Below are 16,024 nucleotides of genomic sequence, written 5' to 3'. Positions count from 1 at the left end.
AGTTTTAATTTCACACTGTTTTATTACGGTTACTGTTATTATAACTTTTAATTATATTTTATTACATTTCTATAATTTTATTGTCTCACATGCATTGGTCTCAAATCGTCAAGCTGTTTTTGTCTTTTCTTGTTGTTTTCACTTGTTCCGTCTTATTCTCGGCTTGTCAATCATCTGTGAAGAACATTGAACTGCACTAAGCTGTATGAAAGGTGCTATACAAATAAAGTTTGTTGTTTGCTTTTCTCAGTGATTTCTTAAAGTGTTTTCAAACTGTATTCAAAAACTGCTCACAAGACTGAAATGCAACCACGCAGACGACAAGGAAATAAATCTTGATTTGTGGATTTTGGTGAAGCAGTAAAGTTGCTTTATTCCCAAATAAAATAGAAATGTTAAGAGGCAGCAAGATAAGTCATCAACAGCTCCTAAAAGCCTGAACCCTCCTCTCAGTGTGTGTTATCATCTGCAGCCCCTCCCCCCCGCTCTCAGCCAGTGTGACAGCCGTTTCCCCTCCCTGTGTGTCTCTAAAGTCATTATCTCCCGGTGTGTTTGAAGAGACCAGACCGCTGCTCTTCCCAAAGCCCCAGATGAAAGGTTTTTCGCCTGGGGCCCCAAATACCAGCAGCCCCTCTGAACTGCTGCGGGATGATGGCGTTGGAAGGGGTGTAATTTCTGCAAAGCAGCAACATTGAGGTCCAGAGAGGCCGACAGAGCTCTGGACACGAAGCCCAGAGAGACCACATGAAAGAGGAGATGACTGTGCGTGTTTATGTTTGTGTGCTTTGACTGAAGAGTCAAGCAGGTGATCGTGTCAGTATGTGAAGTCACAGGCTGTCATTAGCGAGACTCAGGTTAGACACAAAAGTAGAGTGTGTGTGTGTGTGTGTGTGTGTGTGTGTGTGTGTGTGTGTGTGAGAGAGAGTGTGTGTCACTGAACTGATTAGAGAGGAAAACTTCAGTAAAAGACCAACAAGAGAGTGAACTGCAGGGCTCAGGGTGACACGTCTCAGCTTGATTAAAAGTTAGAGGACAAAATGAGCTGTAATAACAAATAAACACTACAATTTCACATCTTTTTGTTACTCACGGATGTAAGTTTAGCACCCACCAAACATACAAAATGTCAAATAAGGGGTGTATTTATGATAAAAGCCCCTCATCACCTGTCAAAGCAACAGTTTCCAACATTTATTTGGGCAGAAATAACATAGGATTTCCCCTCTTTTAGAGGTCGTCCCTTGAGATGTTGTACATACCTGATCTAAAATAGCAGTTGTTTTCCAGGAGTGGATCTTTCCTGTTTGAACCCGCTGCTGGTGCCTCGAGTTTCCTGCCTCCGTTGGCCCGGCGCCTCGGTGCGTCCCTGGCCAGCCAGCTGTCATACCAGGAAACCAAACAGAGAGAGAAGCCCGACACGGAGCTGATGGAGAAGCAGTCAGACGGATCAAATTCCTCGTATTTTCCAAGACAACTCTGGGAAATATTATGCAATTCACATTGAATGTATTAGTCAGTATTCACTTTAGCAGTTTTGTGTGTAATGACCCTGGTAATGGCTTGATCAGGGGGTACGTGGGAAATAAAGACGCTTCTGGCGATGCTTTATAAGAAGTGCAAATGTTTTATTAACTGAATGCTATAGAGGAAATTATACATTATGGGCATTTTCATAGCCATCATTTCCCTTTCTTTACATATTTAAACATGTTGTAGCTTTTAAAAAGTGCTAGAAAAGAGCATTAATATAGCAGCAAACAACTATTTTAAGATATAGAGGAGTAGTGTCTAACTGAGCAGAGAATGAAGTCGCTCTCCCTCTGTGTGTGTTGTAATCCGAGCTTCTCCTCACTTTGTTGACATAACCGGGCCGGCTGCACGTGCTTTTAGTGCAAGTGAACGTTCCCCACTGGCTAGCTCACAGCCACCGCAACGCAGTGTGCTCATAACGGTGGTTCCAGCTGGTAATGCTGTCCCAACTGACGGCGCCTTTTGCGGAAGCGTAGCACCCACCTGCCGGTTCCGATTAACACCGTTAGCTCTGTTGCTGTCGTTTCCACTGTGAGCGCTTTTAGCCATCAGTCTGCCATGTTGAGAGCCTTAAGGAAGCAATAGAAACACTCCCGGTCTCACATTTAGCACCTTTAAGCCCTCTGATACTGGAACAGAACGATTTTTAAATTGCATTTAGGGATGTATCTGTTTCTTATCAGGTGTAGTCAAAAGCAGCACATTATCTCAAAATGCTACACAGCCTATCATTTCAGGATACAAATACAAAAATTATCCAAAACAAAAACCCAGACCAGTGTTGCCGACTCTTTTCCAATGAAAGTAGCTAGCAGTACTAGCTCCAAAAATCCCTAAATTTAAAGAGAAAGTCGGCAACACTGACAGTCCATCCCTTCAGGCTTCCCTCCAAAGGCACTCCCAAATAATTTTCACTACGGCGAACATGGCAATTTGTTAGTACTCACTGTCAAGCTGGCGGGCTTATTACAGTCCTGCGACTGTCACAGATACCGGATCTTTTTTTTTTTTTGTCAGAGCATTTGATTTATTGATTGCTGTCGGGTTGTAATGAGAATTTCAACTAATATTACAAAAAAACAATTCTAAAGTCTTGACAAACCATACCTTTAAATCCCCCACAACCTTTGTGTTTTTGTCAGCAAAAAAAATACTTATTGACTTCCATAATGTCCAATGATTTTATCTGAATGTTTTAAAAGTGACATCTTTCAAATGACAACCAAACTCCACTGAAAAATGTCACCAAATGAGATAGAAAGCCTCCAAAACAACAAGTAAGACTGACCTTGTATTGATTTTTTTCGTTTTGGCTCAAGATGCTGTTTCCAGGGTAAACAAGAATAAACTTTCTCATTTTAGGAACTGAAAGAGAGTGTTTCTCAACGAAGTGATCACTAATTATAACAAAATGTGGCTACATATTGGAAGATCCAGAATTTATAAAAGCAATAACGCCATATTGGTGACGTACAATTAGACCAGTATAAAGAAATAACAGAATACTAGACCAGTAAGGATCTCCCTCCTCAAGCTGTGCAGAGAAAAGGACAATAAAGAGAAGACAAGATGTTGATGTGGAGAGTTTTAAGAAGGGGACAAGCCGTCATTAGACACTTTAAATGCCAACAACTCCATTAGAGGAAGAACAGCTGTTCTGTTGGGGAGGTCTGGTGGTAACTAGATGAGATCATCATGTAAGGGAACAGTTGCCTTACATCATAATTAGCTGGTGTTTACTAATTGAGCACAAAAAGTGACGTAATCTGGTGGTACAGAAGCCCTTTTCCCCCCCAAAAAACACTGCACAAACATGAGGTTCCTCCATCATTTAACCTTCACAGTGTCACAGTTTGAGTGTATTTTCTCATGACTGTGTGTTTCGAACCCCTACAGAGTGATTTCACCACTTTAGTGTGACCTTCACTGTAATGAGGCGGAGAAGGGGACGTGGCTTACTCGGGTGAAGACACCTTTGGTGGATTGTATAGTGGAATAAAGAGAGAGATTAGGCCCTTGGGGCGTTTAAATGCTAAACAGGCAAAACGACCCTCCGTGCTTTTCGTCTTTTGATCCTCCACCTTTTTAAATGGAAAACAGCTCCAATTAATTCAGCAATATGATATAAATATACATATTCCATCCAGCAATATACATAAAAGTACAGACTATATCTATTGAAGCCATTTAGAGTCGGTAAAACATGTCTGTTGTTTTAATTCTTTATTTATTCTTTCATTTTAAGATACAAAGGCCAAACATAAAGGAATCCTCTTAGAAACACAATACTGGAATTTAAAAAAAAAGCTTGAAATCCAGTCTATGAGGTCAACAGTCAGTATAGCAAGAAATAACTCATACCATAAAAACACATTTTTTTTTTTTTAAATCAATCATAAAAAACCTGAACAGCGGGGAAACAAGATATCTACAATACTTTTTAATGAAGTGAAAAAAATTAAGCTATGTCACCAATAAATTCAAAAATCGGTTTAACACTATTCAATAAAATGCATGCAGACGTGGATAACGAGGGTGACAGCTTATGGAATCGTCTGCAACAATAATAAATATTGTACAGTGTTTGACACCAACATCCATCCTCGACCTCTCAGTGGCACCGCTATCACCTCATCCTCATGCATTTTTTAAGGATCTTGAATTAATATTCATTGTTATCAAAACTAACACAGTATAATATTGCACGAGCCCATAATTCATAATTCATGGGGTGGAAAAGGTTTAGAATACTGTGAGGGGGGCGGCAGAAGCAGACGATATGGCGGGTCGTGTCACATGTCCGGTGGAACCGTAAAAAATCTGTTTTGATTTGGTTTCTTTCTGACGGTCTTATCAGCGGGTTCTCAGCTTTCAACTGGAGGCATAATGTTGGACCCTAAATAGACGGTCTCTGCAGCAAACATTAACATCTACTAATATGGACAGATCGCAGTACAACAGTACTGTATATATATATATATATATATATATATATGTAAATATATATATATGCATGTCACATATCAACACTATACAACCAAAGCAAGGGATTCCCCCAGACTCTCAAAGCTCAGTTTAATCAAACAAAGACTGCGAGTATATTTTCTTTTCTTTTTCTTTCACATGTTTGTTCTTCAACGCTTCAACAATACTGTTTTTTTTTTGTTTTGGATATTTTAAATGTCAAAACACAAACATCAAAGTGCCATAAAAAAGTGAAACTGTGTGAACACAACTTGAAGCACAGCCGAGTGTGTGTGTGTGTGTGTGTGTGTGTGTGTGTGTGAGAATAAGTAACGTTTCAGTAGCGTTTACTGTACATTAGGAGCAGATCTGCTTTGACCTGAGACGATAACATCCATCATAAATTTTCTAAACTTTCTAATCTCTCCATATTACGATGATAACCAATTAGTAATAAACACAATTCTTGGATTATCTTGGATTTAATACTGTCTTTCTAGTTATTCCAAGAATCCTGTCAGCAAATTAATAAACAAATTGATTTGAAGTGTCCAGATCTGAAGTGGTTCTGGTAATAACTCAACACACGCTTCTTTCTATAATCATTCCACTTCAAACGGCCTGTTAAAGACGAGACTAATTAACTGTAAACTGACCATAAACGTGGCATTTTTTTTTTATATAATTTGATACACGTGCTGCAGCAGCCAATGACATAAATACTGCAATAGCGTCACGTGTTAAAAAAATATTTTCTGAATGAGTAATGTCTTCACAACATGAGTTCTTGTGTAAGATGTCACATCAGCTCATGACAGCCACATGTGTAAATCTCAGTCAACGGCTATTATTCATTTCCTCAAAAGCAATAAAGTGTCTCTTCTCTTTTCACTCAACAATGATCTCAAACTCTTTTCGTCCTTTGTTTACAACATCCTGTCTGTCAATGAGGGCGTCTCCTCTGGCTTTCAGATCATGTCTGCTTGGCTGCTAAACTGACTGACTGTGATGGTTCATTGACTTTAAAGGGATAGTTTGGATAAGTTCTTAATAAAACCCCACTTCAAAACACCCATAGTCAGTGTATTACCTACAGTAGAAGTTAGAAGGAGTTACTGCACGGGAGCAGAGCAATGTACTGCTGTGGACGGGGGCAGCAGCAAAATTTATTTAAGTCACCTAAAAAATTCAAGCCCTTTCCAACGGGGAACTGAAGCTGTTGTATCCATCTAAGCTCTCGTCAAAGCCACCAGATTCTGTTGTAAAAACCTGTAATTTTAGCTCACAGAACACGGGAGTTGCTGATCTACCACTAAAACTAACCGATCAAGGCAGTGGTAGACCAGCAACTCCGTGTTCGGCGAGGTCAAATTACTGTTTTATTTCCAATGGAGTCTGGTGGCTTTGGCGAGAGCATACATAACAGCTTCAGTTTCCCGTCGGAAACATAGACATGTATAGCTGTTTCACGGTGAAGTAAACTGCCGAACGTATTCGTACACTTAAACTGATATTGACTTTTTTTAGGTGAGCCTTTCTTTTAGGTGTCTGAAATACGTTTTGCTGTCGGCCCTGTCCACAGCAGTACATTGTTCTGGTTCCGTGCTGTAACTCCTGTCTGTTTCTCCAAACTGGGGGAGTGCTGACCGTCATCTACTGTAGGTAATACACTGACTATGGATAAGTACCTCATACAACCCCACTTCAAAACACCAAAACTATCCCTTTAATGACTCATCATGACGTGAGATTTAACATATGTGAATAATCTTTCGTTCTGTGTGTCTGCGTCACTTCACCATAAACTATATTTTTCTAAATAATCCCACAGAAACAAAAATCTGAGGGTGCGTTGGCACAAGATGAGTTGGTGACTTTTCCCTGAAGCCTCCAGATGAGGCCGTGGCCTCAAACAGAAAACGGAAAGAGCTCGGTAACAGTTTGAATGCGCATTTGTATACATGTTCAGTAAAAATTAGGATTTGTTTAAATAGTTTGCTCTTCTGTTGTTGGCTGCAGAGTGCATTTTTACATCTTGGATGTTAACCCTCTAAAGCAGTTCAAACAAATGTACTTTAGGAAACACGAGCTGAGGATTTTACTGTCCAAACCACTGCAGAGAATTATTAGGAACACTGATACACACACCTTGAGATTTTGTGTCTCTTATTTTTGCTCAACAGAAACCAAAATAAGCAAATTTGCTAGGAAATTGGCTTTAAACTATTTGGTTTTACTTGCTAATTTTTCCCACTAAAGAGCAACAAGCATGTTTCTTACCAGATTTAAAGGTGTTTGACAATATTTACATCATATTTTATGTGCAGATTCATGTTTTGGTAAAGAAAAATAATCAGCCGTAAGCGTCAATGTGTCCTCTGAAGATAATTTATATTCTGTGTGTCTTGAGGGGAAGAGAAGTATTCGGTTAAAGGACGTGAGCAAGCTGTCGAGTGGAGCTTATGTACATCACCAGCCGTGGGTCTTGGAGGTTCAATGTTCCAGGTAGAACTGATCTAGGATCAGAGTCTAGGCAGCACCAACTGATACAGCAGCAGTCCTGTTACCCCTGACCTCAGACGCAGGTATGAGGGAGTCACCACCTTTGATTTAGCCGGTAGGTGGGATAAAAAATCTGACCCCAGCTCTGCTCAGTGACAAAGAAGATATGCGGCCGTTTCTTGAAATGATCACAGATTTGGTTCAGGTGGAAAAGAAGAGTGATCACCTCAAGAAACGACCAAAAGGCCCTGGTAACAGTGGTTAAGGGTAACATCTCCCACCTTCAACCAGCCAGGGTCAGGGTGGTGGTGGTGTGCTACTCTGGTATTTGCTGCCCCCTAGGGCTGAGAGCAAGGCAGTGCAGGTGTGGCTCAGGAGGGAGACGGGAGGGAGGGAGACGGGAGGGAGGGAGACGGGAGGGAGGGAGGGAGGGAGGGAAGAGGAGGAGGGAAGGAGGTAGAGAAAGGAGGAGGAGGAGGAGGAGGGTACCAGGACGCCGCTACTCTTCACAGCCCAGGAGCTCCATTCGCAGGGTAATGCGCTCGTGCCACTCCCACGGCAGGATGCGGACGTACTGGCCGTAGAACGCCGGCTCGAAGATGTTCTTTTTGTGAACGTTGTTGTCACTGTTGCCTTGGAGGATCTGGACAGAGAATAACAGCCAATCAGAACGACACAGATCATAGCTGCTGTTAGTCCCAATGATCCAGATAACAAAAGATGTTTTATGCTGCTTGTTTCCTTAACAACTAAAAACTAATAGAAAGTATTGGTGTCTTTTTGGAGTTAAAGACGGTTGTTTACTTTCCCTCATTATTTTGTCATATATATTGTATGTAATTAGATTTTTTGAAACATTATTTTTCCTGATAAAAGCATACAACAAAATGGCTTACAAAGAACTGCTGTCCCAGCTAAATACAGACAAAGATGTATGACAATAAAATGTATATATTTTTAGGAATTAGGAATTAAATAGGGATAAAAGCCAGTGAACGGCTCAAATTTACTGAGGAAAAGCAGAAATATCACCAAGTTAACTGAACACAGACACCAGAAAAAAACACCAATTAGTACAACCTCCTAAACACGCAAACAGATTTAAATCATAAACTGAACTTCAAATTATAAATGATTCATCGATTAGGTCAGAGGAAACTGTCAGTGTTCCACATCTTTGGTTTAATGACTTCATTTGGCCGTACTTTGGCAGGTACAGTAAATAGTTTTTTGGATGCATTATGAATGTATGCGTACAGAAAACTAATCAAATCCAGTGTCAACATAATTGGTACCAGGTGTAGACAAGTACAAGCTCAACTATTACTCCTTTCCTTTAAAGGTAGGGTCGGTAATGTTGAGAAACTAGAGTAGCAAGCGTACGCTAGATTTTAAAAATTACCCAACTGAAAAACCCAGCCCAGTGTTGCGTTCACTGTAGCTACAGTAGTTACTTTCCAAAGAAAGTAGCTAGCAGCACTAGCCCTAAAAGCCCCTAAATCTAGCAACAAAGTCGCCAAGTCGACAACACTGACAGTCTGTCCCTCCAGGCCTCCCTCCAAAGACACTCCCCCAAAATGATCATAATGGATGTAAACAACAAACATGGCTATTGTCAATACTCACAGCTGTTAAGCTAGCAGCTTGAGGAAGACTACCAACTACCAACCCTATCTGTAATACTAAACAAATAGACTAAAAAGCCCTCTGCAAAAGCCTGTATTCTTTACTTTTTTCCCCAAAATCCACCGAGATGTTCTATATTCAAAATCTATAATTATTATTATTTTAATTATATACATATTTTATATCTTATGGTGTATTTCCTATCAGATGTATTTTTGTTTAATTGTCTCAATAATGTATTTTACATGCCCTCTTAATGCTCTATAAACTATTTTTACGTGCACTGCCGCCATGCATTTCACATATGTTCTTGAGTCAATGGATTTTTCAGGTGCCATTTTCTTTATTTAAAATTCACATTCTGTTTTATTTCTTATGTTGTATTTTTTTTTTTCCCACAGGGATCAATTCATTTTTTTTGTCTTGTTTTGTTTTTTTACTCAGTATTTGTGAGTATGTTTCTGGCAACAGCTGACTGACCTTGTCCGTCCCTGTGGTCTTGTCCTTCATGATGGTCCAGGACTGTCCGTCATCACTGTAAGCTACTTTGAAGGCTGTGACAAACTGGATGTTGCCAAAGTCTTTGGCCCCCTGTGTGATGACTCCTGTGACCTTCTTGGTAGAGCCCAGGTCCACCTGAGGACACAGAAACAGCTTTACAAACACAGCAACGGGCAAACTAAAAAACAACAATGTGCAGCTCTGTCTGCTCGGTCCTCCTCTTCTACCTGCAGCCACTCTGATTGGTTGTTGGTGGCGGCGGTCCAGGCGTTGGTCTTGCCCTGTTTGTCCAGCCGGGCGTAGTGAGGGTGCCAAGTGAAGGCCTCGATGCCCCAGGTGCGGAAGGTGCTGGAGGACGTGATCTGGCGGTCAGACACCAACCGGGACTTCATGCCCATCGGCTCTGAACAACCTAAAGTGTTTGAATACACTGTGGAGGTCAGACCAGGCAGAGAGAGACAGAGGAAGAGATGGAAAAAAGAGGGATGGAAAGAGAGAGAGAGAGAAAGTATGATAGACAGGGGACGGACATGAAGCGGCCCAGGCCAGCCAGTGATGTGAAGCAGCAGACAGACACTCAGATGATGATGAAGATGCAGTGGACAGAGAGAACTTGAAGCCACAAATATGAAGCTTCAGGCTGTTTCTGTGAAACAACATCAAGTTGTACAGTGGTCCTCCTCAAGTTTGCAGTATTCTCATACTTTCTGTATCATTTCACATGATCAGTTTGAGCAGAATGTCCATCCTAAAGTAGAAACAAACTTGTGGAGCTCATTGTACAATCTATAAAGGCTCTAACAGACATTTTAATGAGTGTCGGGTAGTGAAGCAGCAGCGCATGCAGGCCAGATGAACAGAGGGTCAAAGATGCATGAAAAATGTTCAGCTGCACGGTTAATGTCCAGCATCATGTAACCACTTATGCAATTTCCTCTCATTTTCATAACATTTTCATTTCAGACTTGAGTTAATCCACTTGAATGAATAGAGTTTGAAGTACGGACCTATAACCATCAGGAAACAAACTGTCTTCTACAAAATGTCATAATGAGTATTTTGCACTGAAAACGTGTTTCTCTGTGTTTAAAGGCCCAAGGCTCAAAGCTCATGCACGCTGCCTGTGATCTCATGCCAGACTGACAGTAGACCCCGAAAAGAAAACAAGCCTCGATTATAGCCATTTTGGAATCATGCACAAACTGGGAGGCACGACTGAAGGGAGAAGAACAGACACTGATCTGATATATGAGACAACCATCAAGAGAGATGGATAATGAGGCGCTGGCTGCACATAAAAGGAACAGCAAGATGAGCAGAAATTTGCTGCAATACAAAAGACTAATTAAAGACTAAACAAACAAACAAAAGACTAAATACAAAAGAAGTAATGCATTTGTCTTCTGCTGGGACAATTTTTAGATGATGAATATGACAAACCCGTTCTCTGCAGTGAAAAATTCTCTGAATCATTAGCATCCATGTGCAGCATGCTAGCCAGTATTACTACAGTAATATATGATCATATGGTTTTGATAAATACACATCTGTGTTCAAAATTACTAAGTAGTCCAATCCTCTGAGTAATATCCTTTGAAATATGATCAATCAGTGAGCTCAGGGCTGAAAATAATTAGTGAGGAACATAAGAGCTAAATGCTGGAAAAAAAAGAAGACTGTTGGATGACAAAGTTTCCCACCTGGAGTTTAAATAACTTAAGATGTGAAAAGATTGTTTCAGTCTGTGACAAACATCAGTATACTGAACACCCACAGTGTGTGGATGTTCACGCAGAATGAATAGGTTGTGTGATTTCTGTGTATGAGTTTACCGTTGAGTTCGCATCCCACCAGCTCCATGCGCATGGTGCAGGCCTTGCGACACACCACAGGGATAATGCGGATGTACTGGGCAATGATGGGGGGGTCAAACAGGTTGGTCTTGGTGCCGTCGTTGTCCACGTTTCCAACAAATACCTGCAAAGAAAGGAGGAGTTAGCAGTGTGTTGTTAATTTGTTTTTTTTTTAACTAAGTGATACTGATAACTGATTTAGTGGCAGTTTTTAAGTAGATTTATGTATTCTAAACTAATAGTAATTAAACTAAAACATGATGTAAAGCACTCCCTGAAGAATTTATCTTTGCTGCATTTGTTTTTCAAGCAAACTTGAACTCTATCTGTATAAAATACACACTTTCTCTGTTTCACAGCTGGTGTTGTTGGCAAAAGTGTCATGATAAAGTTCCAGGAAAATGTGTTGCATGTACTGTATGGGGTTTGTGTTTGTCACTGCTCCCTCTAGTGGTTAATTGCTATCATGTGTTATGTGTATTGAGGTTGATGTATCTTTCAGTATGGCCAAGGGTACAATAAATCAGTTTAAAACAGACTCATGGTCTATAGTGCACTGTTTTTTGCTGCGTCATGCTGTGTCTCCTCACATTGTCCTTCCTCTGTCCGTCTGTTCTGTACAAGGTGTACGTCTTGCCGTCCAGGCTGGAGGCCACCTTGAAGGACTTAATGAACTCGGCTGTTCCAATACGACTGGCACCCTGCATCACGATACCTGTAAAGCGCATCTTTCTTTGCATGTTGATCTGAAATTGAGGAAAGAGAGCAGACATTAGTAAATTCAATTTATTTTTCAGTGAAGTGACATTTGTGAATTAAGGCAATGTGGGGATGGCAAATGGTTAGAAATAACTAAATAATATACAAGTTCTAACTATTTAATGGCTGTATTTCTAACCGGTGGATATAAAAAAAATGGTCTAGATTTTTTGACAGTCCTCTTGATTTCCTGTTTGGGCTGTTTGACTGTCCCTTTTAGGTGGGAAGCAGGAAGTGCATCATTAATTATCAGCTGTGGCTGCCCCTCCTCAGCTATATAAGCTGGTGGATTCAGTCCCTTTCTCACTCTCTCTCCCTGCGCGTACGGCTTATTGTTTGGGTTAGGATTCTCCTTGTGTTTATTTGCTTTTGTTCATTACACTTCACTGTACACTCATTCAAACATGCAAAACTCTACTGATGTTACTGATTGACATTTATATTGCAATCGTTTAACTTATATTTTGTTAAATTAATCTTTAGTTAAAAGTTATCTGTTCTCCTCTCCTCTTTGTCCTTCCCTTGAGCCGGGATGTGATGATTAAGAATACATTTCCATCCGTGTATTATATATGTACAGTATCTGTCTAACAATCTAACCAATTAACGATCTACATTTCTACGCGTCCCTGGTCTCACCTCTATCCATGGGTTCCTGTCATGTGCAGCGGCACTCCAGGCGTTAACCAGTCCCTTGTTGTGAAGACGGGCGAGCTCAGGTCCCCAGCGCTGCAGGCCCAGCATGCTGTAACGGACCGATGAGGCTGAGATCTGGGACTCAGCTATGCCCCCTCCCTCCAGGCCGAGCAGAGAAATACAGCCTGAAGAGGAAAAAAGAGATTCTGACGTCAGTGTTAAGATTTCCCACTGTGGCCCTGATGCAAATTTTGCATACAGTGACCTTTTAGAAACCTGATAAAGGTTTACATAGCAAACATGTTTACACTGTGGCTGTAGAGAAGAATGGTGAGTGCACAATGAGAAGGACTGATGCTTAAAAGAAAGAAAAGTGTCTGAATATATGGTCACGTAATCAAAGTCTAACACACATACAGCCATATCTCTTGCATATGCTTTACGGTTCACTCAGCTGTGTAAATCATGAAGTCATTAAAGGGATAGTTCAGGTGTTTTGAAGTGGGGTTGTGTGAGGTATTTATCCATAGTTAATGTATTACCTACAGTACATAGTGGTCGGCACGCCTCCAATTTGGAGAAACAGACAAAACCAAAGCAATGATAAAGTATTGATTCCTCATTTGGCAGGCTCTCTATATGCTGCCTATTGATCATCCTAAAAGGCCACAGCTTGGCTACATTCCCAACCCAATCATCATTAATGTCTTCCTTCAATTAATATATTTCTATAACGCTGGCAATAGTACCACCATTAAATATGGATTGAGTGTGCCTGTATGTGTATGTGTGCGGTTTGCTTAATAAAATAAATGTGACATTATTGAATATGTGAAAAACAAACAATTAAGTTGTCTTATATTTTAGATGAAAGTAATGAGAGTGATTAAGATGACAGTAATTGGTCACAGGATAATCCATCCATCCATCTAAGAGTGTTGACTGGTCACACTTACGCAGTTGGCAGCGTTTGCCCACATACGGGGACGGGCAGTGGCATTTGAAATCTCCCTCCAGGTCCCTGCAGGCGCCGCCGTTCTCACATGGCTGGGCGGCACAGTCATTCACGTCTACAGAGAGATAAATTACACCGTCACTTACTGAAGTCACAAACATGAACAGCTTACTGGTCAACTGTTATCAGCCAGTCTGAAAGCAGATCACAGTTAGTTAGAAGTGTGAGTGAAGATCACATGTCATGCTTAAGAGAGACAGGGTTCGATATTTCTTCATCTGCTCCACACTGAGGTTAGTTGAAGCCATGCCAGCAGGACTTGAGCTGTAGTAGAGAGAAGGCTAAAGAGAGAGGAGCTTGTTTGTTGTTATTAAACAGTAAATGTAGCCTTGATCAAGATATTTGATATCAAAGAACCAGCTGTACCAGGAGATAATGGGGTCAGGATGTGGAGTGGATTTTACTATACCTGGCAGCCACTCTTATCTTATTTTGACCGACTGACTGCGTTTCCGTATGATTAAGACCACTTGTATTTTGTACATTATTTTAGTACGTTTTAATTTTATTTGGACGTAGAGTATTTTGGCAGACTAATGGACTTATGGCATATGAAATGTATTTCTCTCCATCAGCTAAATTGTATGACATCATAAAGTTTAATTTATGTAAACAGATATGACCACTAACAGTTAAATTGTCCATTTGTACATGGTAAAGTTTATCAGCCTATTTTATCTGTAGTTTGGGATTTATCCTATCACTATCATTACTGTCAATGTGTACTTTGTTTTTTAATCATTTATTTTATTTGAATTTTTTTTTATTTCCTTTAATTTAATTTAACTTTGTTTTTTGTTCTTTATCCTTTTTGCATCGGCAATGAGTGAGGGTTGGGTGGGAGGGGGCTTTAAAATACCAAAATATGGAGGGACAATCATTGTGATCTATTTGTATGTTTCTGTACACCTGATATTACTCCCAATAAATTATTACGGGGAAAAAAGGATGTGGAGTATTTCATGAAAAGGTCTGAGGAGTTACTGTGTTTAGCGGGGATGAGTTTTACAAAAACCTTCATGATACATGCTGCTTTAAAAGAAGAGTCGAGTATCATCAAGGGCCATTTCAGTGCAATGTGTTTAATTTCCTTGTAACTCTTTGTATTGCCTCTTGATGGCGCCCTCACCAACACTATCTGTCTGTGTCAGATGAGTCAGAAAAGAGGAAAACGAATCAGCAGAATGAAACGGGAATAAACTCAAACTCCTTTTCATCTCTCCCCCACATGAACTGTCAGTGTGACTAAACCAGCTTTGAACACGCTCTATATTGACCGCATACGCAAGGCACAAATTTAGCTGTTTGTAAAGATGACTGCACACCAAACCAGTCTCTGAAGCTTTAATCCTCAGCGGTTGTTATTGTGGAAGAAAATGCACGCAAACAAACCCAGGCGCACCGATGTTATGTTTCTATCCAACAAACGCACACATGGCAGCATCTCCCTACCCACATGCTCCCTCTCCATAAATAGCTCTGTGTCCAAACATTCATTTTCACACAGTCACAGGAGGAATACAGTCATTTTGAAATGTGCATCCACAAACTCTGGATAACGAGGTCCACAGTCATGACCCCTTTGGCTCTGGGAGCTCATACTAAATCACATTAAACTGACTATTTCTAGCAGCAGCAGCAGCGGAATATCTTAAACAACAAGATCTTTACACTTTGTAAAGAGTACCAAACAAAGATGTTTTCTTAAGTCTGTAGAATATGATTTGTAGGATGGTACATTTCTGCAGCACCACAATATTTAATTTAAAATTGTATTTTGACACACATTTCACCTTTAACAGATTTGATTTGAAAATTGCAGGTTACTTGATTACTTGTGCAGCCCAACCGATTGTCTGCATCCAAATATGCAGATATATTCATAATATCAGGGTATCTTCTGCTTTTTTTAAGGCAACAGGAAATTTAATCTAAGCTTTTAAATATTTTAAATTTGGATACCGACTAAGAGTAACAGGGAGTAAAATAAAACTACAAACTATAGCAAAGGCAGAATGTGTAGTACTCATTTGGTTAAGTCAGTTTTGGATAAAGACTTGTGGTTAATAACCAAATACAGTTGTGTCAGTTAGCATCATAAACTAGAAAAGATCAAAGGTTAAAAGTTAAGCTTAGTTTATGGTCACCGTAGTGAAGCCGGTGCAAGGTGTGCGAACCAAAAGATTATGTCATCGCGGCTTTAAGGCTTCACAAGTTGATAATAATTGGAGGTAAGCAACAGTAATAATTACAGTACACAAATGCAATGTTTTGCGGTTTGTCTGTGTTTACTACTGTTGCCAGGCAGCCTGCTTTCCTTTCCGGTAATACTCGTAGATTTCTTGCTTAGCCTCCTGGCATTTCGGAGCATGTTGCAGCGAACAATGCGTTGAGCATACTCGCCTCTGTGCATGCTCGCAGCATGCGCCATCTACGGAGACCCGCGCCATAGTGTCTCGTGCGAGTATAAACAAAGCTTTACTCCTGTACACATAATTTCTTTAAGCTTAATTAAAATCAAACAGATGTTTCATGAGGGTGGATGAAAAGATTCATCATTGTTTTGCTGCATTTCTAGGTTTTTAAAGCATTCCTAACTTCAGACTTTAAGAGGCTGACTGGACAAAATGTTGACATG

The 16,024-nt window shown here is 40.3% G+C and overlaps 1 protein-coding gene across 6 annotated transcripts in view; it reads right to left on the bottom strand.

Moving 5' to 3' along the window:
* Positions 1-3,738: 3,738 nt before the first annotated feature.
* Positions 3,739-16,024, bottom strand: part of mfge8b (milk fat globule EGF and factor V/VIII domain containing b) — a 33,981-nt gene continuing 21,695 nt past the window's right edge. For 2 of the 6 annotated variants that reach the window (XM_074633872.1, XM_074633874.1), the window contains 7 exons: positions 13,328-13,441; positions 12,375-12,556; positions 11,567-11,722; positions 10,956-11,100; positions 9,351-9,553; positions 9,103-9,258; positions 3,739-7,639 (listed from right to left, as the gene is read on the bottom strand). In XM_074633872.1, the coding sequence (XP_074489973.1) occupies positions 7,496-7,639; positions 9,103-9,258; positions 9,351-9,553; positions 10,956-11,100; positions 11,567-11,722; positions 12,375-12,556; positions 13,328-13,441 (1,100 nt within the window). In that variant the 3' untranslated portion in view covers positions 3,739-7,495. The remainder of the gene's footprint in view (positions 7,640-9,102; positions 9,259-9,350; positions 9,554-10,955; positions 11,101-11,566; positions 11,723-12,374; positions 12,557-13,327; positions 13,442-16,024) is intronic. The other 4 variants (XM_074633873.1, XM_074633875.1, XR_012593678.1 and 1 more) reach the window with 3 other exon arrangements.

Source organism: Sebastes fasciatus, chromosome 4 (assembly GCF_043250625.1).
Source record: "Sebastes fasciatus isolate fSebFas1 chromosome 4, fSebFas1.pri, whole genome shotgun sequence".
NCBI lineage: Eukaryota > Metazoa > Chordata > Actinopteri > Perciformes > Sebastidae > Sebastes > Sebastes fasciatus.
Note: the sequence above shows the minus strand (reverse complement) of the source record. Positions and strands in the feature narration are given on the sequence as shown.